This window comes from Pituophis catenifer, unplaced genomic scaffold, assembly GCF_029215685.1.
Source record: "Pituophis catenifer annectens isolate HBS135680 unplaced genomic scaffold, rPitCat1.0.hap2 SCAF_1, whole genome shotgun sequence".
NCBI lineage: Eukaryota > Metazoa > Chordata > Lepidosauria > Squamata > Colubridae > Pituophis > Pituophis catenifer.
Genome location: NW_027256881.1, coordinates 144,566,308 through 144,589,408, shown reverse-complemented (window position 1 = coordinate 144,589,408; position 23,101 = coordinate 144,566,308). Strand labels below are relative to the sequence as shown.

The 23,101-nt window shown below is 38.2% G+C and overlaps 2 protein-coding genes across 2 annotated transcripts in view; one reads left to right on the top strand and one right to left on the bottom strand.

Moving 5' to 3' along the window:
- SERPINE3 (serpin family E member 3) overlaps nucleotides 1-23,101 on the bottom strand; it is a 43,176-nt gene that overhangs the window by 4,816 nt on the left and 15,259 nt on the right. Inside the window, exons 3-8 of the mRNA XM_070955877.1 lie at nucleotides 7,985-8,280; nucleotides 6,139-6,372; nucleotides 4,845-5,036; nucleotides 2,926-3,124; nucleotides 2,008-2,108; nucleotides 717-803 (exon numbers count right to left, since the gene is read on the bottom strand). Coding sequence (XP_070811978.1) covers nucleotides 717-803; nucleotides 2,008-2,108; nucleotides 2,926-3,124; nucleotides 4,845-5,036; nucleotides 6,139-6,372; nucleotides 7,985-8,280 — 1,109 coding nt within the window. The remainder of the gene's footprint in view (nucleotides 1-716; nucleotides 804-2,007; nucleotides 2,109-2,925; nucleotides 3,125-4,844; nucleotides 5,037-6,138; nucleotides 6,373-7,984; nucleotides 8,281-23,101) is intronic.
- On the top strand, nucleotides 16,718-21,498 carry CUNH13orf42 (chromosome unknown C13orf42 homolog). Its single transcript, XM_070955863.1, has 3 exons — nucleotides 16,718-17,131; nucleotides 18,929-19,073; nucleotides 21,254-21,498. The coding sequence occupies exons 1-3, from the start codon at nucleotides 16,718-16,720 to the stop codon at nucleotides 21,496-21,498; spliced, it is 804 nt and encodes a 267-aa protein (XP_070811964.1).

Below are 23,101 nucleotides of genomic sequence, written 5' to 3'. Positions count from 1 at the left end.
TCAAATGCCAATAGTATATAATATATAATGAGGCCAGAATAAGTGCTACCTGTGAGCTCCCAATCTATTTGATTGGAATTCATTGCAGCCCATTTCTGAACGACTTGTAATTATTAGGTGCTGCTGCCTGGTTTCCCCCATCTTGCTTCCCTCCAGAGTATAACTTTTTGAAATCCACAAGTTTGACCCTGCTGACTAGGAATTCTTTTCTTGTTATTCTTGGAATTGTTATAATTATGTGTATATTGTTTCTCACTGTAGAAAGTCTGAAGTGTACATCATAGCACTTATTCAAACAGCATTATAAAATTTAAGCAGATAAAACAAAAACAGTTAATGCCTAGGGAAAGTCAATATGAAAAATATGTTAAGAGGTCCCAAACTTGTCAATGATAAACTTCGATGTAGCACAGTGGAATTTTATAGATATGAAAGTTTGCTTCCTGTTTGCTGCCAAGCAGCATATTGCAAGCCATGATATAACATGGAAAACAAGATCTGTTTCCAATTTCATAGGTACATGCATGGTTGATAATAACATTGGATGGGGCACCAGGTTGGGTTAAGCCGTTTTAAAACTTCCCGTGGGCAAATGGATTACCCCAAGGAGCTGTATTTGTTGGATTATAAAATAATTATTTATGTTAAAAGTACTGTTTAATTAATAAACCATTTGCTTGTTTTCTAGATTCATGCATTAATTCTCTCTGGCTTACCTGTAATGCCAGATGCTTTTGTGCCATCTTCTGTCACTTCAATCTTTGCTTTGTGGACAACTTCCGAGATATAAAGACCTCCTTGTTCTAACAAACCAAAGCAGTTATTATTTGCCAGCGCAAAACAACTTATTTAAGGAAGAAACTGCTCAAGAAAGATTTCTGTCACAGAGACACTAGAAGACAACTATCAGAGAGCTCAGTCAAAATGTACAAAGACAGATGGGTGTTGTTTGACAGATTGACAAAATGAAATAAAGGCCTGCGGAAAAGAGAGAGTTTCTTCCAGAAATTATAAAGTTAATGCCATTTATAAATTTAGTAAGTATCCCCCGTGAAGTGGAGCCCATCCATTAATGAATACATGAATTGCAATGAGAACTGAGTCAACAGTTTTGTAAGTATCCTTACAAAAAAAAAATCCTTATCCAAAATAACTTTATCTATTTTACTTATTCTTTCTCCCTATATTAAAGTTCTACATAGGCTTTTCAACTGAGGGTTTTTATTTTTACACCAATATTGTGGCTTTTGAATGAGCTGCATGGTGGCCTAGAGGTGAAGACACTTGCCTCACACTTGGGAGACTTAAATTCAATCCTAGGCAGTGACAGATGTTTCTCTATTAGGGCGCAAAGAGAACATATCTGCTGTGAACTTTGTGTAGGCATTAGGAAGGGCATCTGGCCAGTAAATGCTCAGCTCCATTCAGTCACCCCAAATCCCAATTAAAAGGGATTACAGGGTTGTAAAGACATACAAGTAAAGACACACACAAAATGTAGCTTTTGAATGCACTTCTAGGATAAGTTAGCCGTGATAAATGAAGTGATTTGTAAGCTTCATGGCAAAACATTTTAGGTGACAGAGGCTCAAATAAAGCATTGGGTGAAATAGAGTACAAGGTACATTCTTGTTCCAGAAATAATCCATGCCCACCTGTGATTAGAAAAATTGTTTTGTAGACCCAAAACTCCAATTAGAAGATTTTTTGTGATGAATCACTGCCACAGAACAGAATCTATAATTTGAGTCCTTAGTTTAACATAATGCATATAGCTCCTAAGATCTTCCAAAAGTTTCCAATGAATTGTAATTTTCAACATCACAGAAGAGGGAAAATTTTAAATATATAGGAGATTGTTGTATTATTTTATTTTATTTTTAATTAAAATTAGTTGCCTTTTCCTTTCTTTATTCTGATCCTGCACATTTTTTTTACTCTGTGGCTCCTAAGCCCTCAAAGTTGCATATGGCATTTGACCTGAAAAAGTTGTATAGGCAAGCTTACCTGAAATACCTTTAAAATTGGCTTCAGTCTGCTCAAACATGTCTGTAATTCCTAATGCAGGTAAAATCATCTTTAAATCCAAGTGGTTTTGAATTTTGAACCTGGAAAGGTGATAGATGAACACTATAAATATACTATGTTGTTTTCAGTGCAATTCCTCTATGGGCAAGGTGACATACGGCCTCTCACAGGCTTAGTGAACTTCACCTCCCAGCAGCCTACTTAGCATGTCTAAGAATGAGATATGATGGGAATTGCAATGGAGCAACGTTTCAAGAGCACATAGTCCATCCTGAATATTGCATCACTGGTGGGATTCAATTTTTTTTTACTACTGGTTCTGTGGGTGTGGCTTGGTGGGCGTGGCTTGGCTTGGTGGGTGTGGCAGGGGAAGGATACTGTAAAATCTCCATTCCCACCCCACCCCAGGGGAAGGTTACTGCAAAATCCCCATTTCCTCCCGATCAGCTGGGACTCGGGAGGCAGAGAATAGATGGGGGTGGGGCCAATCAGAGGTGGTATTTACCAGTTCTCCGAACTACTCAAAATTTCCGCTACCGGTTCTCCAGAACTGGTCAGAACCTGCTGAATACCACCTCTGTATTGCATATTTACAAGAATATGTAGTGTTATTCTGGATATGTTATTCTGTTTCTAGGGCTTAAAGCATGCCTTTGTTTTTGTAATCATTTCTGTATAGTTTTTCCAAGGTCTTATCCCTGGATTTCTACACTTAAGATTTTAGGCAGCACAGATCCAGATGATATGGCTTTGTCTTCTCCTCTTTCCTACCATGTTTCATATCCATAGCCATGGCATTTTGTCTACAGTCATGTTTGTGCTACACATACACACACAGCAAACACGAGCAGAGATCCAAATGTTGAAGCAACTGGATGTACATCCGTTGTTGTTTACCTAGGGAGAAAGATATCCATTGCTGTTCTTCTCAATGTGCTGGACCACAGAGAGAAGGTTTGAGCCGAGAGGTAAGTCTCAATCCTGGCTAGAGAGGTTCTCCTGTTGGATGGAAGCACCACAAACATGCTAACCTTCTCCTCCAGATAAGGTATTTCAACCACACTGATCTGATCCAGAGAGCCCACTAGGAATTCACCTGCAAGTCAAAAAACAAACAAACAGTGGTATACTATTAACAAACATACCAGGATTTTCAGTAATTTCAGAAAGACCTTCTAAAGAGTGATATTTCAACAGTAGAACACTATTCAACAAGGGTTTATGAGCTATATGTGTTTAGTTCTGAGCATTCTGAAAAAAGCCATTTTTATTCAGATTTTTGATTAATAATTACGGTACAGCAAGATAACTAAACAGACTGAAAGCCTTCCCCCCCAAAATATTTCTTGTCACTGACCATTATTTGCATATTTATTGGATTTTAAAATAATGCTTCATACATTGGAAGTATTCAGAAATAATCTGAAAAAATATTTCACATTTTGTATTTATGGACATATGCCAAACAGAAATGCACTGGGTGGTATTCTTAAAAAGCATCGAGTACATTTAATCAGATGGCACTTTTTACACTAGCAGTAAAATACTGCTGTATTGTAGCAGTAAAAATCCTCAGAGTCCTATACATTTAGTAGAAATATTTCCTCTATTGCATATATGGAAACTGAATTGAAAGAGAGTTGTATCAAAGGTGGCCAATTGAATTCACAATAGAAATAAAGCTGGAATCAAGAACTTTCTACTTTGCAGCATAATTTCTTAGTCACTATATTACACTAATTTAGGTTTAGTGTAATAAATGTCACATTTACAGTATGAATGTATTAAGTAAGACCACCATTCAAAAGCAAATCTGGGCTAAGCAGGATTTTGGATATATTTCCACCACTACACAAAATTTAAGGTCAGGATGAAAATCAGAACACACATCAAACTTATAATTTCCACCATAAACTATTTGTTCTCCTGCATTGTTCTAAAAGTCTGTGGAACATTCTGTCTTGGAAACTATAATGGGGGCTCATTGTATCATTATTTAGATCAATTTTTTTCAAACTCAGAAACTTTAAGCTGTGTGGACTTCATCTTCCAGAGTTCCCCAGCCAACATGCTGAAGTCCACACATCTTAAAGTTGTTATAGTTGAGAAACATTGGTTTCAGTAATCTGTAAAAATATAACTGTTTCACCAAGATTTTAATAGTTAACTAGATTTATCACCTATTTAATATTTTTGCATTGTGTTTTAAAATGTCATTAGTCAAACCTGAGTGCCTGGATGAGCAGAATGTGGGAAGCAATTATCAGCTTTTAACAAAAAAGATGTTAAATGGCAACTGGCAAGAGAAAACTGGAAGTGACACAAAAAGGGCTGACGAGAAGGCTGTGGGCTTCTTTGAAAAGGGAAAACACTGTGCTACTCTCCATTTTTCTTACATGACATTTTAACAGTTTAGGACTGTTTGACTAGCTGCACTTGACATGGGATAGTTGCTATGCGCCCCTCCACAAGTGCAGAAAATTCAGACATTAGAGTGATTTCTTTTACTGCATATTCTCTGAAGCTTCTTGTTTACTTGTCTTTATGTTAGTTTGATTTTTTTTTTAACTTGCATTCTTTCAGGAGTTTGAAGCAGTGAACACAATGCTCCCTCTCCCATTATTCCATGCAACAACATGGACTGAGAGAGAGTGACTCAAAATCACCCAGTTAGCTTCTTGGGCTGTGGGTGGACTTGAACCTGATTCTTCCTGATTCCTTAATACCATGCTGGTTCTCTTTTTCTTCCAGCTTCTTTCTCTCTGTCATGATGGAAACTCGCCTGTATAGAAAAAGCCCATCCCTGTTATCCTTACCATAATTGACTTCCGCTCTGAGATACATGGTAGGCACTTTCAAGGTGATGCCATCTGGAGTGGTAAAGAACAAAGCTTGAGTGTGTGTGAAAGTGAACTTCCTTTGCCACGTGCTTCTGAAGTTCATGGTGCTTACCACGGCTATTTGGTTAAGGGGAGACGCAATTGTGTCCAAGGACAGACAGCTTGCTTCTGTAATGGGCAGAGAACAAAAGAGTGAAATCTTGCCAACAGAGATGAATGTAACACATTTATTCTCTGTTTGAAATGTTAACTCAGAAACAACAACAACTTTGTGTGCTTTTAGGACTTAACAAAGAAGGATTTGATGGCAAATTAATGACCTCTTAATTGCAATCTGGGGGGAAAAAACCCTTACTAGGATGCACTGGACTGCTAGTACTGTAAGTGTAAACTGCCTTTGGAAAATCTAGCCGAACCAAGCAAAGTCACAAACATGTCAGGTAGCAAAAAAAGAATCTAATCTTTATCTTGATGTTTGGAGAGCTGTCATACTCCTGATTCTTCTATGTTCAATTCTCCAAACAGAAGGTTAGGCAAAAAAATAGGTTTATATAGGATGCTCTGTCTCATAATTTTCTCCAGGTGTTTTTAGCTGAAAATTTAGCAGGGACCAAACCTGGAGTGCTGTGTATATATACTCTTATCACTGATTTAGTTTTTGGAAGCAATCTCTGTGATCAGGTCCAGGACATAAGTGATATTGACCCTGAAGAAATTTACAACAAATAGGGGACAATTTTCTTGTTCTTCAATCATAAATGGAGTACTTTACTGGAAATTAGGGCTGATCAGTGTCATTTGTACTCCTGCATGCCGGTCTAAGGCTGAAACAACTCTATGATAATCTACCTTCTGTGCCATATACTTTACTTTAGGCTGCACTGTTCTCATCGAAACCTTGTTTGCCTTCAAACACTGCCTTGCCTGTGAACTTCAGTTACCAGGAGAATTATATGAACCCAGGCTGCAGAGAAGATTACACTTTTGCTTGCAAGATTTATGGCTCTCAAATTTTGAGTTTCTTGGTTCAGGTCGGAGACAGCCAGAGTGTACCAATAAAATATTTCAATGCCTTTCTGTCCTAAGGTTCGTGCCAGTCTTTCCTAGCCTCAGCAGGTTACAGCCCAGAGAGGTCATGGGAGAAAGTTGGCGAGTACACTCAAATGTCACTTGCCTACACATTTGCTACTCTGTGCTTGAGTGTCTCAAAAAAGCTGGTGCAAACCATGTGCATTGCAAAGGGACAACAAAGGGGTTACTAAATGCTTACCTCCTGTATTCTGGGTAATCCATTCCCTAATTCGTGCTTCGGTCCTGTTAGGATCGCTGAAGTTTGTTTGCTGCACTGTGTTATTTCCCCACCATGCAGCCTGCTGAATGAATTGAGGTGAAAGCTGCATCCCAGCTTGAACAAAGAGGGTACATGCCAAGTGCACCATAGTACTTTGGTTGGAATTAATTCCTCCTTTGTAGGCTGTGTGCAAGAAATTCTGGATGTTCTCATCTAAGAACAAAAAATGTCCTTGTATTATGGTAGTCAAGGGGGAGAAATAATAATGATACAAAGTCACACCACTCAATGAGAATTGCCCCCTCTATGATCTCTGGAAGGTCATACTGTAGGAGGGAATAATAGTGGCTTATACAGTGTTCCTCATCTCCCTGTAGCTTCTAACATCCCTGCTTTTTTGCCCCAAAGCATTGTAGCAATCCTGCCAATGAAGGAGTTGAACTGGAACCAAGAGTAGATGCTAGAAACGTTCACTGCACAACTAGCCAAAAACGGTTTTGCTAGCATTTAGATGACTCTGTTAGAGAGCCAATAAATACTATTTCTGGTCTTGTCTTCTGCCCCCAGTTTTGTACCCAATGGTTACATGGGATATCTGCTCCTTCAACAATCTTCTTCTGGTTCTTCTCTCTAAAGTGCACTCCCAAAATTTGCCCCAGAACAAATGGGGAAGAGGTGGGGAGCATAAGTGGAGGTGAAGAAGAGAGGATTAAATCTATTCCCCTACCATTCTTCATCCCCTTTGCACTTGGACACACTTGATCGATCAGTTGTCAACCAGTCCATCTCTGAATATTTGTCTCAGTCTTTGAAGCTTCCATGACTAAGAAGTTATAAAGAATAAAGAGATGCAGATTTGCTTGTTATTTTCTATATTTGCTTTGAGGAGGAAATATTTAAGGGGGAATTGCTTGTATTTGCTTTGAGAAAACCAGCATTTATTGTCAGTCACATTGAATTGACTTTGAAACCAAATTCACATCGGAAATCATAAGCTTTTGGAAACACTCAAAGCTGCTAATTAACCATCAACTTTGTCATTTCTTTCCTCTTTAACAGTAGGTTGAGGTAAACCATTAGAACAACAGTTAAGAGCTTAGTGTTTTTGTGGCTCAAAGCAAACATTTGTGCTGTCTGCATTTCAAAAGGAGCTGTATCTTTAAAACTACCCTGACTTTCTATTTATTTCTCAACCTCATTAGTTGTAAAGCAATTGCATTTAAAGGTACATGCCAAGTCTCTTTTTATTTGTGATCCTATGTAATAATTCCATGTCCACATAGCTAGTGCTATTCTGGGTGCAAGAGACCAGTGACTTTCTGCAGTCTACTAGCTTTAAATGATCCTCTCCAGTTGTTGGAAGTTCTTGGGTAAGTTTCTGAAGTGGTGTAAGGTTTCCTGCCTAAGCAGGGGGTTGGACTAGAAGACCTCCAAGGTCCCTTCCAACTCTGTTATTCTATTCTGTTCTGTTCTGTTCTGTTCTGTTCTGTTCTGTTCTGTTCTATGCTTTCCCATCAAACCTTTAAATGGCACGTTTCTACATGGAAAACTCTTTTTCGTGATTTAATGAAGAGTGGGGGGGGGGGAATCTGTAGCATGACAAAAGCAGAATGTTTAAAAAGTAATACTTTGGTACTGGCTGATTTTGAATGGACAAGATGTTACAAAAAACAAAGTCATAAAAACTACCATAGTCATAAATTCAAAGGGCACTCAGTTTTGGTTTACATGATTTTGGCAGTGGAGAAAAATGAAAATTCTCGGATGGACTTTATAATGACATGCAGTGTTCCTTAAATATTTAATGTCTCAGAAGATTCCTCACCACGAAAGCTGTATCCCAAAGCGTGTTCCAGTTGTCCAAAGGTTTTTCCACGAGCGCCAAATTGCAGAAGTCCCAAAGAAAAAGAAATGCTTGCTGGTGAGATGACAAGATTCGTTCTATTATTACGTTCTGCTAGCTTTTGGTAAAGAGTGAGGGCAAACTCTGTTTCCAGCTTTTTCAGATCATTATAGTTCTCACAGCTTCCAATATTCAGAACACAAAATAACAGAAGAAAGGAGGTGATGGAAAGAGACAGCATAAAGGCAGAAGTCTGGACTACCAAGGTAGCTTTTCCTGCAACAAGCAATAGGAATAACCCATTTTAGAGATAATGACAACTGGACTATATTCTTATATAATGTTTAGAATACTGGACTACATTCTAATATAATGTTTTAAATTCCTCATGTCCCTGTTAGGGGAACTACCTGTATGAGAGGTGTGTTGCAGACCAGGTGGACACTCTCACCATATACATTGGCAAGATAATAACTGTGGATTTATTTGGAGATTTGTGTCCAAATTTTGCATGGGCTGCATTTTTCTGTTTCCCTCCTCATCCCCTCTTCCTTTATCATCATTTTTTAAAAAACTTGCTAGCCTGAGACCAGGGACTGTCTCATTTGAACTATTCTATAAATCTGTCTGAAAGACTTTAAATAAAATAATTGATTATAGACATTTATTAATAATAACAATTTAGAAAATAAATGAAAAGTGATATTGATGACTAGTCCTTGGTAAGCACATGATAAAATAAACCGGTCTTTACAATGTATAAAAAATTTGTAGCAAAAGAAAACCCAGATAAGTTTTTTTAAGCTATGTTTGCTATATGTACCTCAAATATTAATGTGTATTATTAAATATTTTAGGTCAAAAGCAAAGCATACTATCAAAGCATAGTATCCAAAAGTAATACATTTACATTTGTTTCAGCATTTTCCACTAGTGCCTACCACTATCTATGCATTTTCCTCCAGAAAAAAATCATGGAATTCTATGATTTTATGACACAAAACTCCTACGGTTTACTTACTGTCAGATAGAGTTGAGTGCATTGCTGGGTCCTTCTGTTGTACTTAAGTTAGACCTATGTCTGTTGTAGGTGTAACCTCTTCTCCACAATATATAACCAGATGGGGTCTTAGTCATAAGACCCCTGCTGCAAAAGACACCCAATGACTGTGGACTCTGTTGGCGATGTCTGTACCACCCCAACCAAATTCCTGTAGGCTCTGTAGGGAGCCAGGCAAAGAGGTACAGCAAATCCCAGCGAGGTACTGAGGGAGCCAACAAGCACCATTCAAGTCTCAGGAGGCGTGTGACCTGCTTCAGCTCAGAAAGGTATCACCTGCCAGCATCCCTTCCATCCCTCCCCCAAATTTTATACATTCCACAGATTTGCTAATGGAAGCGGAAAGGGTGGCAGGTGTGTGTACCAGGCACAGTGTTGATCTTAACCCAGACAGTGTGAGGGATTAAGGAGGAGAAGAAGGCCTGACCATGCTGGACAAAATTAATTCCATGAGTCCTTACTCCAACCAAACCTTTTGTCATACTAATTAAGGAACACCGAAAAGAGACCAATTTGATCGGATGATTCTCCTGCTGTTCTTTAATTACAACTCTCTTTAAGAAGAGGAAAGAAAGAAAGGACTTGAAAAAATATGTACGAAATTGTAACTAAGCTGTATTTTAAAAAAAATGAAACAATTGTGGATGGCTGATAAGGTATTCCAGTACACTGACAATCTTGGAGATTAACAACACAGAGAAGAACTGGAAGAATGAAGGAACCCAGTTTTTTTTTTTTCCCTCTACCCAACTTTTAAGAAATGTCCCATGGCTTTGTCTGAAGTCAAATAATGTAGTAATATTGTTCTAACTTCCCCATTTTAGAATTTGGTCACTTTTTGGCAAAAGAGCACTGTGGTAACATTCAAGTTCAGCAGAACATTCAGATGGCACCTGAAGAGAATATTGTAAATAAATAAGTTGCACTAAGAAGCTTGTTGTCTGACGCCTAGGACCTAGTATTTGTTTGTTTGTTTATAAGACCTGGCTTAAAACCTTAAAGTTTTAAAAGTGGGAAGCTGGATAATTAAAATAAGAAGCACTACAAATAGCAGTTAATAGCACAAAAATGCTGTTGCTGTTCAGATGGAAATCAAATACCCAAATCTATGCATTAGCTATAAGGTTGGAAAAAAAAGAAAGTCTAATGAACTGAACCAGCCTCTCCCAACTAATACCCAGTATTCTTGTGATTTTAAAGCACAAGAATCACTAAATCAGCTCTTTGGTTTTCTTGGAGGTCAGTGGCAAAGGAAATGAACACAAATTTGGACCAGAAAAACTAAAACAAAAAACACCCCTGTCTTATTGTGAGTAAGGAATGATACATCACAGGCCTACTCTCCTACATTTTTCTAAGCATCATGTAATCTTGTGAAGGTTTTGTTTTCATTGTTGTTAGTTGTTGGGGTTTCTTCCCCTTTTGTTGTAGTTTGTAAAAAAAAAGTGCAAATGACACATAATTGAACACTTCTTTTACAAAAAAAATCATAAAATGAAATCAATCCATCAATAAAATTTAGATGGTCAGGTTTTGGATTTCTGTCTGAAATATACAGTATTTGTGTGAATTGATGTAAATTACAAGGGGGAAATGGTCAAATGTTAGTAAAAGAATGTTTAACTAAATACTTTTTCAAGATTTTTTTCATCTGATGCTATTTTCCACAATTTCCATTGACCAACAAGAAGCATTTTTGTTCACTTCCAAAGAAGAAATTGTGAATTGAGGATAGCATAGCTTAAAGGGGAGTTGATGATTCCTGGGAATGAAGACCACTTCATTGTAATTCCTCTCCAAACAAGGAAGGTTTAGTGACTTGATTTAAGGGTGCCTTGATATCAAGTGGGCAGTGGATTTAGAGCTCTGGGAAACAAGGAAATAGCCATCATCATGCTCAAACCATGGTCACTGCCTTTAAGGACACCAAGTTCACATGCTTCCTTTTCTAGTTACCTTTGGAAATTTCTTGTTAACTGATTTTAGGTATTAAAAGATTTTAAATCAACAAGTCTGAAAACATTGGGGGAGTTTAGTTCAATTCTTAGCAAAAGTTTTAAATACAAGGTTTTTTTTTTAAAAAAAATAATAAACAGCAAAAGGGTAATTTGAATTTTGATTTTGGAAAGTTAAAAATGGACTAAGAGTCCAGATGATTGAAAATAAGAGTTTGGAATTAATTGTAAGAATCCTTCCTATGGGGAAAGTTTTGAATTGAAAAAAATGTGATAGGATGAGACTTTGAAAGTTGAGACTTTGACACTAGAGGGAACAGAAAAAACTAAAAAGTATAATTAAAACAGAACCTTTTAACCCTTACTAATATAGAATGAAGCAAAATATTTTAAAAGTGGACATATAGAAGGATTTTTGAATGGTGGACTCAGAAATTAAGAGTGTCTGCTTCTATAATTAGACTGTACATTAAAAGATGTTATGGGACAGAAACAAATAGACAAAGCTGACACGCTTGAGATTGATCTGAAAGTGGATTTTAAAATGACAGGCTACAAGAATGATATTTTAAAAAAGATGCTACCCTGAACATACAAAAGAAACCAGCTGATATTTAACAATTAAAAATTTATATAGAAATAATCCAAGAGAGTGACCTAGATAATTTTCCCATATTGGATTTCAAAAGAGGATTGTTAAAACTTTGACGAATTTTACAAGATAAGACAAAGAAAAAATGAAAAGAAATAAAGTTCCAGAACATTATTTGAAGGGACTAATGATCAAGATAGGTAAAAGTAAGAGTAAAAGTAATACAATTTGTTGTATTTTAAGAGAAGGGATAAATTACTAAAATTGTTTATACATGTGATGAAGAGGGAAGTCATTGCCTTATAAATTTCCTTTCTTTAGTATATTCTTTCTTTTCTATTTTTCTTTCTATTTTTTATTATGTGCACCAATTTTTATCCCTTTTTATAGCTTTGATTGATTTTTATCTTTGCACTTGTAATTTTCAATGAAATTAATATTTTAAAACTCTACAATTTCCTTTTCGGTTGTTGTAGTTCTTAATAATCTTATAGACATGATATAATCTTAAATAGTTACCCAACACTGGTCTCATTGTATGCCTTCCAAAACAATAGAAATATAAGTTGGACTACCGTAGGTATTGGTAACAATATTAAAAAACTCATTGATCTGAAAGGGATCTTAGAAGTAATCTACTCCAATCTTCTGCTTTGCAGGAGCCATAGAGCATCTCTGGCAGATGGATCATCTAGCTTTTGTCTGAAGTAGTTCAGTGAAAGAGAAATCACCATGTCACATGGTAGCCTACACTACAGGCTGACAGTCAGGAAGTTGCTTCTGATGTCTAACCTGTTTCTCTATAGTCTGCTCTTTGTACTATGTGAAAACTAGGCTACAGAATGGATTGTGCCAGGTGACTCCAGATCAGAAAGCGGAAGTAACCAGTGAGAGAAAACCAATGCATGCACTGAAGGTGAGCAGCAGTTTGGGGGCACAGTTGCTTCCTATTTAAAATGAAAGCATTTTTCCCTCAAATGTGAGAACAATATTCTATTAAAAGTTATAATTATAATTCTAGTTTCACTGGAATGGAATGGAATGGAATGGAATGGAATGGAATGGAATGGGACTGAATTGAGCTTCTGTCCTAGCTCCTTAATTTTTGGAGTAGGGTAAAGCTTGCATCAAAAACTAGACGTTCCTTTCAATCCCTGAAAAGTTGTATACCCAAAGGATTCCATGCAACGGAGACTACATTTTACAACTGTCCTGTAGTTTCTTAGATTTATATGCCACTTTCTTCCAGGAGCCTCAACTTTCTTGATAAATAGGTTTGTCTGAGACATTACAATTGGTCTGAAATCACCCATTGAGCATTAAGGACTGAATAAGCCTTGTATTAGGTTTTTCCCCCTAATCCCTTGTTAATACATTACACCCAGAGACTAGTCATCCTTCAGTCTAATTCTGAGCTCACCAAACAGAAAATTCTTCAGGAGCAGCCTGGCTCTGGGACAGCTATAGCACCAAGTTATAATTAGCAATGGTTGCTCTACATAACTAGAGTGATTAAGTTCAGTGGTACCAAATGACTTCACAATTTCCCCTTAATTCTTTTGCTTACACAAAGGTCATCCATTTTCTGGTAGCTTTTAACATTATGCAAGGAGACATTTAAAAGTACTTAGTACTTTCTGACCCCTAACGCCCTATTTACACACAGAGAGGCAGTCAGCTTGAATTAATCCTGTTCTAATTAAAGCACAGGCTTCTGATGTCTGCTCACTGTAGCACAGAGAACCACCAGGTACACAGAGGTAAATTGAGCTGGATTAATTGTGGATGTGTGTGATTCCCAGAGAGAAGTCAGCTTTCGTGAATTTCTGGGGCACTTGGTCCAACATGGAATTTGTATGCAACCTAACTGGAATGCCTGTCTACAGGCTTTTGCATGTGTCTGCTCTCCAGTATCTTTTGACAAGAGAAAACTCAGAAGGAACAGAGAATACAATCCTATTGCGTTTCATCACATCTGAGAAATCCCTATATCACTTACTCCAAGCGTGTCAAACTCAAGGCCTACAGGCCAGATCCGGCCTGTGGGGTGCTTAGATCTGGCCCTAACTGTGGGGCCACCCTGGAAACAGCAGGTGGCTGTTTCCCACAGTGCCTCTGCCAGCAAAAATGGAGCTCAGGAGGGCTGTGTGTGGTTCTGTTTTCGCTGGCAGAGGATTGTAGGAGGCCGTCGCAGCCAAAAACAGAGCTCAGGAGCCCATTTTCACTGGCAGAGTGCTTGGGCCACCATAAGCGCCCCTGACATGAGTGATGTCAAACTGGGCATGCCCACCCCAGCCACACCCACCCAGGCCCCTAAGGTCAAACACAACCCTGATGTGGCCCTCAATGAAATTGAGTTTGACACCCATGGCTTAGACCAATACATGTATAGACACTTGCTTTTGTTTTTCTTTTTTCAAACACATTGCCCATCTACTAATATGCAAATATGCACTTACATATGAGCTATAATCATCTGGGATTTATTTATACAAAGCGAACAACAACAGTACTCAGAATCTATGAGTTGCTAATCTAATAGCCTTACAATAAAACTGCAGTTGAAGTAATGTCAGTTCCTGAACTTTCAACACTGAAAGTGGAAAAAAGTAAAATATTCAAACTAATAATTTGGAATTTTTTAAAAAAACCACTAAACCACACAACCAAGATCTTACATCTCTTTCTAAGCCTGTGTATTAATAACGGATGCGTCATGTAAATCTACCCTTTGCTAAAACGTCTTTAAAACACCACGAGATGGCGCCAGCTGTGCTTTCAGAACAGTCAGAACTCAAAGCAAAGGGAATCAGAATTTTCCCAGATACAGTGTGCACCAATTTTATTCTGGCTTTTGTATGGATGTCTCAAAACTCCAAGCAACACATGGAGAGGACAAGTTGAAATGATGTGGCTTTTGATCTTCCTGCACAGTCTCAACAGTAAAGCAGATTATGATACTGTATTGTGGTGATAGAGTTTTCTGGATAGATCAGCGTTTCTCAAATTTGATAACTTTAAGATATATGGACTTAACACCTAAGATTTCCCAGGCAGCATTCTGGCTACAGAACTCTGGGAGCTGAAGTCCACACATCTTAAAACGGTTATGTTTGAGGAACAGTGGGATAGATTCTTGGTAAGCAAGCTTGCAGCTTGTTACCTCTTTCCCACTGCTCTTCTCTTCTTTGCCCTCATCCTCTAGGCTGCAGTTCAGATGGGTTTTGAAGGCAGATGATGGAAGGATCAGTACCACATCTTTCCAGGTTGGACATAAGAACTGTATCATTCAAGCACTCACCAGGGTATTTGCAGGTGGACAATAGCATAGAGTAGCAAGACTGAGTGATGGGGAGATGGATAAGATAATGCAACCAACCAGTTTTAAGTGTTAGATTCAAAGACAGCAAGTATTCTAATTATATTTCAGGGGTTTTTTAATATTAAAAGAAATCTTCTGAAAATTGAATCAGAATCCTAGGGCCTTCATGTATATCCCCACATAGTTTTCTTGATAATTGAGCCTAGTGGTTTGCTGCTGCCTTCCTCTGGGAGGCATTTTATTATTCCGACTTCCTAATCTACACTGCTGTCCTGTTGGTCTCCCATCCTTACTCATTTGCAATCTTCTCTGACGGCTTCACCAGAAAGACAATGTGGAAGCTGGCAGGCAAGGCTGCAAGCTGCTGCTACCTGCCAAGAGGATCTCTTGTCGCTGGGGGCTGGCTGAGAGAGGTGCCTACTGAGAAGAGCTGAACTCCATAGGTGGGGTGGAAAACGGAGCTCTAATCCCAAAGATCCAAGCTCCATTCCTGCAGCATGCTGGAGCAGCTCCTTTCTGTGCATGAAGGAGAGCTGAGCTAAGCAGGCAGCTCTTTCCCTCTGTCTGCTTAGTGGCCTGGGAGATTGCTTCATAACCACAGCCAGGAGTGCCTGGATTGTGGCTGTTGAGCAAAGCAGTTATGTGGGGATCTTCACTCAATGATCAAGATTCTGGTGCCAGCTGTAGCAGTGGTGGAATTCAATTTTTTTTACTACCGGTTCTGTGGCTTGGTGGGCGTGGTGTGGCGTGGTGGGCGTGGTGTGGCTTGGTGGGTGTGGCTTGGTGGGCATGGCAGGGGGAGGATACTGCAAAATCTCCATTCCCACCCCACTGTGGGGCCAGTCAGAGGTGGTATTTACCAGTTCTCCAAACTACTCAAAATTTCTGCTACCGGTTCTCCAGAACCTGTCAGAACCTGCTGAATTTCACCCCTGAGCTGTAGTCATAAATTGAGGATTACTTGTGGAAGGGGAGAAAGACTTAGCAATTATCTGATGTTTCATTAGCCCTCCCCAAACAATGCAGCTCCATATGTGCTTAACCAAAGCTCTCAGGGAACTCCCAGGAGCAAAAAGGATAGTGAGTTCTTGGACCTTAGGCTTAGGGTGGGCATCTGAATATTCAGCCTCCCGAAGAAAACAAAATACATTAAATCTATCATGTACAGCACTAGATTAACTGTACCTATAGTCATCAACAATAACCATCTTAGATTATTAGATGTGTTTTATTTGAAGGCCAGTCTTCCATGCTCAGTGTAATGGATCTTAGCCTGCTTTATTCTCAACACTCATGTGTGTTATCAGATAGCGGTAACCATGCTTCGGTTGCCATAGCAGAGAAAACAAAATCCCTTCTAGCTTCCAGCTTCTGCAGGATATTATCTAATATTGATTAGAAATGCACCGGATGCTGATGTGTTAGTATCTTTTATGTAGCCTTCTGACATACTCAGAAGTGCTAAATATTTTTCATTATAAATGTAGACTATTTCAGCACCATGGTCAGCACAAAGAAACAAAGAAGAGCTGCTGCAACCTTTCGGTGAACCGAAGTTGCAGGCTGCATAAAGATAAGACTGATGACATTGTATTCCTTCATCTTTGGCAAAGTTTGGAAAAGAAATGAAGAGATGGGCCAAAAGAAGTCTGAAGCAGAAGAAACCCTGATCCCATTCATAATCAACACACACAACCTTTTTCTGTGTTGGCAAGAAATGTCCATTAGAAGACACACTGGAGTGAGACTGAATGTTAGATGGAATAGTTGAAGAAGGAACTACGCTATGTTCAGGAAAATACACTCCATATTTCATCCCAACTCCAGTAGGAGTAGTTTATCTGATGGGATCCCAGCTTATGATGGCTCTGCGGTTCGTTTGATCCGTAGCACCTCTATGTATGCTCTCAGAGATGAGGATCATACACTCATCGAACCTCTGAAAAAAAGCAAAAGTACCACCAGCCTTAATTCAGTTGCCTGCCTTCAGCTGAAAGAAGAAAAGGCATGGATGTACTCAAAGACACAAGACTGTTTGCAATATTTACAAGATTTGTTAGCTCTAAGGAAAAAATACCTTGCGGGGGTCAAGGATTTGAAAGCCTTGGGCAGAGTGCCTGAAATTTCCCCTTTGCCTGCAAAATCTTCAGCAACAACCACAAAAACCCAAGCTCCTCCTCCACCCAAACTGACTTCTAAGGTAGGATATGTTATTCCCTTGTTTACATAGAATATGTTACAACCATTCCCTTTGGAGAAGTGAAATAAGAACGAAATAAACTTGCATGGGAAGATGTGAGGAGATGAGCTATATGTTTGGGAATGTGGTGAGCTTATGTTTTGTAATAACCTTTAGTGTCAGACTCCATATAGTCTGCCACACGAACACAGCCTGGTCACATATAATATTCAGAGTAAGGATATTTACTTTTCAGGTTTTGTGCATTCTCACCAATCATAAACAAGCTTAAAAGCTACCACTGATTGGGATAGAATTGCTTCTCTCGCCAGAAAAATAAAGCAATTAAAAAAAAACCACACACACAAACTAAAATATGAGCAGTTTGAAAATGAAGATCTCCTGGGGGCTAAATCCATGACTGGAAAGGTTCTAATTTCAAGAAACTGAAGCTCAAGTTTCGGCCTTTGGGAAGGAACAACAAGAGAGGTTTGTTTCCTTTTGACAAATGTTTATGTCATTCTCTTGTAATAAACAATGGGTTGACACTTTTTCTGCACACATTTGTCTTCTATCCCAAAGGTGCTTTTTCAAGAGGCAACTGGACTTTCTGGTTTTTCTTTGAAGACATTTCGCTTCTCATCCGAGAAGCTTCTTCAGCTCTGACTGGATGGTGGGGAATGGAAGTCAGAGCTGAAGAAGCTTCTTGGATGGGAAGCGAAACGTCTTCAAAGGAAAACAAGAAACTCCAGTTGCCTCTTGAAAAAGCACCTTTGGGACAACCATGTCCTGGATGACTGAGAATCTCCATAGACATTTGTCTTCTATCCATAAAACATGTCTGTTTATGGCCATGCTAACTGCTCACAGAAATCACTCAGTTTTCATGTCCAAAAAAATAAATACTATAAATTAATGTATTGTTTACTATGTTGGATAGCCTACCACTTTTGTTACGTTAATACGAATGACAATTTAAACTGCTAGCAAAAGTAGGGGGTGTATCACTCTGAAGATGTTACTGGTCATTCAGCAATTCTCTCCGTATCTGTATTACAACTTTACTAGCATCCTTTCCCTGTAACAAAGATGCTAAGATTTTAATTTCTGTCAATAAGAGAGATACCTTGATATCAAGTGACATTAGAATTCTTTAAAGGTTCAGATGAGAGAGCTAATGAATAGACTTTTTGTGACACAGTATAAAAAAAAATTAGGGATAGGCAACCTTTTATTTTTTGCAGATATTCTGAAGATTAGTTTTCCTCAATCCTTGCTTTGCTAAATGTAGCTCATGGAGTAGAATTTCAAAATACCAAAAGGCCTACAGTACTTCAGTAAAAAGAAAATCAAGATTCAACATTACTTTGATAAAATTTGGCTTCCTGGAATTTCTTCTGAATATTTTTTAGCTAAATGCTTTTTCTCATTTGCTTGCTTTTTCCTGCTAATTATAAGTTGAGATCAGCCTTGATCCAAAAGAATCATAAGGCCAATAATGATTGCATCAAGAATAGTTCTATATTATTATTTGGAATACACACACACACACACCTGGAAAATGATATTTTTTTGAATATCTACTTATATATGCACACATCCAGAGACATATAACATTAAAGATAATCCACATATATTACAAAAAGCAGCATAATAGCTAATTTAAATGGAGTTTAAGATAAATTAGCCAAAACAAAAAATTAGCATCTTATTGGTTTGTTTTCTGAAAGGTCGACATTTTGTATCCTTGAAAGTTGGAGAGAGGGTTCCAATTATAATGCTTGTTTATTCTAATTAAACCATTGTCACACCATCCAGATCCCAGCGGACAGAAATGGCTCACAATTCAGTTCAGATGTGACTGAAGCAATCGCTTATTTTGACTCAATTATTGCAAAACTGGAGGCAGAAAGATTTCACAAAGTTGTGAGGGATCATCCACATGTTGATGTAGATTTTGATAGTAAGTACATATATATGTATCTATATATATCTATAAATAGTATTAATAACATTTCTAATAAATGCTAATAAATAAATTATTTATTTAAATTATTTAATAAATAAATTTATTAAATAATTTATTTATTTAATAAATAAATTATTATTAATAAATAAACTAATAAAATCTCACCAGGCTCAAGGTTGACTCAGCCTTCCATCCTTCCGAGGTGGGTAAAATGAGGACCCAGATTGTTGGGGGCAATAGGCTGACTCTGTAAACCACTTAGAGAGGGCTGTAAAGCACTATGAAGTGGTATAGGCTATTGCTATTGCTATTTGAATAAATGCGGAATAGCATCCATCAGATTTGAATTTTCAAAATGTTAAATAACCATAGTAGCTCTCATCCACTAATACCTTGCCTGCTAGTAATAGTTTGGGAGTTGTCTTCAGGGGCAGCCTCATATAAATCTTGTTAAGAGGTAAAGGTAAAGGTTCCCTTGCACATATGTGCTAGTCATTCCTGACTCTAGGGGGCAGTGCTCATCTCCATTTCAAAGCCGAAAAGCCAGCATTCTCCAAAGACGTCTCCGTGCTCATGTGGCCAGCATGACTAAATGCCAAAGGTGCACGGAATGCTTTTACCTTCCCACCAAAGGTGGTCCCTATTTTTCTACTTCCATTTTTATGTGCTTTTGAACTGCTAGGTTGGCAGAAGCTGGGACAAGTAATGGGAGCTCACCCCATTACGCGGCACTAGGGATTCGAACTGCTGAACTGCAGACCTTTTGATCGACAAGCTCAGCGTCTTAGCCACTGAGCTTAAATGCATAGTGATGAGAATGCTTCCAGGCCTACTCAGACCAAAAAAGGCCTCAACTGGTGCATCAACCTAGATTCATATAAAACACAACACATAGTTGTAAGAGTAAATAATAGATACATCAAAGTTTCCCCCAAATGTAGTATACTTATATTTCAGCTGGGAACTGAACAAAGTTCCATCTCTGCTGTTCTTCCAAACAAAAACATCCAAGGATGGGTTTTCCATTCCTTTGCTTGGAAGATTGAGGGATAATATACTGATTGAGTTAATAAATAATTAGTATCACTTGTCTGTTACCTATTGATTTTGCAGTACTTGGCTATTTTTGGAATACTGTATCTTTTCCTCTTCTTCTTCCCTGCAACCCTGTTCCAGATTTGTGGTTTTTGAATGCCTAAGGAATTTTAGGATAACTTTCTGTATCCAGTCAGGTGCATAGAGGAGAATAATTAAATGGGTGCTGTCCCATCCCAGCACTTTAATGCTGAGCAAAAGCAGACTACTCCATTTGGAATAACCCATCAAAAAAATAGAATATGGTCTATCCAAGGTCTAGGCCTGCCTGTGTGGTCCTTTATTTCTTTCAGTCCAAAGGGCTTCAGATTTATTTATCTGTGGCTTCTTGTATCTTCATCCCTCATAAAACCACTTAATGAGTTATTCCCCATCTAATTTCCCCATATTCCATAATATCAAATACAGTATTGGTACTGTATACTGTATATTTGTCACATACCAATTTAAATAATCAGTTAAAATGTTTGATACCAATCATTATTAGTATCAAAAATTATCTCTCTTTGGGTGAATTCAGCTAGAAATTCAGTTAGAAATTAATAGTGAAAATAGAGTTATATCAGGTGACTAGATTATATAAATATCCCAGAAAATAGTTTCATAAAGTATCTATAATACTATGGATTTGGGAGCTGCAAATGTTTTAAAGATGGGTTGTTGTTGTTGTTGTGTTGTTGTTTTTTTTGCCTCACTGCGGTTTGGTATATTCATTTCTACTCTTACTTTGACATCTTTACAAACAGCTGTTCAATCCTATTAAAGCTACATTTCAGTGACCCAATCTTCTAGTGCTTTGGGGGACTTAAAAGTTAGAGCATAGTGAAGGAGTTGGATCCTGTGACCTAGTTAGCCTATCCCTAGTTCAGAAATATGGAAAGCAGTTTTCTCTTGAGCCAGATGATTGGTCCATCTAGCCTTGTTTTATTAGCAGCAGCTTTCTTAAAACTCTTGCCAAGAAATACTGGAGGCTGAACTTGGAGCCTTCTGTGTGCAGAACCTAAGCGGCCTCTACATATTTTGTACCCTCACCCTTGTTGTAAAGTTACATTTATATTAAGTTTGGTTCCATATTTCAGTTGTTTCTAGTTCAAGAGAACACAGCTTACATTCCAACTGGATCCTTCGTGCCCCTCGGAGATATTCCCAAGATACCAGCCAAGTAGAAGCGATTACAAGCCAATCCAAAGGAAAAGGCCAAGGAGGAACATTCAGCTCCAGAAAGAAACTGCAGAGATATCCAATGTATCTACCTAAAGCTGTAGAGGGAGCATTTAATACAATGAAATTTAAACCCAAAATGTGCCTCAAAGAACAGCACTGACCTGAAAATCCTTACTGTGCATACGCAGACCCAGGAGTCTTTCTTCAGAAGCAGGTGGTTAGGATATTTTTATGCAATAAATTAGCAGTAGCAATTATTTGATGTGTACAGCTGACAAGACTTGACTTTACATTCTGCCTACTCTGAGGCCCCTTTGTAGTTGTGTGGACAGAACACACTTATGTAAAGGCCTTATAAATGTATTCAAACAAGTTAGTAAACTTAGCTAGGTTAAACCTGATGGAATAGCCGGTTATTCAGTCTGTTTGATTAATTTATAATTCAGTGTATTGTGTGAACAGGCAGAAAATATGTTCATTCGGTAACTAGGTAAGCTGCAACGTTATGCACACTGAAAATTATCTCATCCAATTCTTCTTCCCTCTCCATAGTATATCTAATGTTGATTATCCATACCATATAGAAAATGTTAGCATGAATGCCATGATCACCCAGGGACATTTTGTGTTACTCTGTGACAGGTTAGATTATAAAACAAATCCATGTCATGCAACTTTGGTGAATATTGTTTCTACATTAATTTTTAAAATTGTTCTTTGTTTGCTATGCTGGACTCAGGTTAACACTGCAGTCTAGGAATGTGCATCCAGAATTTATGTTTCTAATGAAAAAGAAACAATTGTGGTTCTTCTAAATAATATAAAGCCTGAATATTTTAATTTTCAACAATTGCCCTCATTTATAATCTCAAGGAGAATACCTAAAAGCCACAGCATTCATTATTTATACAACAGGTGGAGGTCAAGAAACAGAAAGCAAAGAACATGACTCTTGTACCCAACGACCACGTTTAAAATACTTAGAGGCCACATTTTTCATCTCCCTCAGAAGGCAATATGTGGAGTGAAAAACACACAGTGAGCTTGGCTGTTGCCAAAACTGTTGAGTTTCAGGGTGGGGGAGTATTTAGCAGATTTCTAAAACTGCTCACTTACCAAATGATTATCTTAATATACAGGGTAAATTAAACCAGGGGTGAAATCCAGCAGGTTCTGACAGGTTCTGGAGAACCGGTAGTGGAAATTTTGAGTAGTTCAGAGAACCGGCAAATACCAGCTCTGGCTGGCCCCAGAGTGGGGTGGGGATGGATATTTTGCAAAATCCTTTCCCTTCAGTGGGGAGGGAATGGGGATTTTGCAGTATCCTTCCCCTGGAGTGGGTTGGAAATGGAGATTTTGCAGTATCCTTCCCCTGCCACACCCACCTAGCCACACCATGCCTACCAAGCCACGCCCATAGAACCGGTAGTAAAAAAATTTGGATTTCACCACTGGTAAAAAGCAATAAAAACATGCATTGCAATAAAAAGCTGACCAGGCTGAGGGGGAACATCAGTCCTAAACACTACACATACCCGATGATTACTTGGTAATCCCACCCTAGTCCAGAGTTGTGGGAAGAACCAGGTCTTAAGCATGTTCCTAAAAGCCAGCAGGATTGGTGATGAAAGATATTGGAAGACTTTCTCTACCTTTGTGCTCGATGCCTGCTGCCACTCTGAACCTTTAGTTCTCTACTCTTCTTCTTTTTTCTTTCCTCCTATTATTAAAATAGCACTGGCATTTTATTATAGGATTTTCTT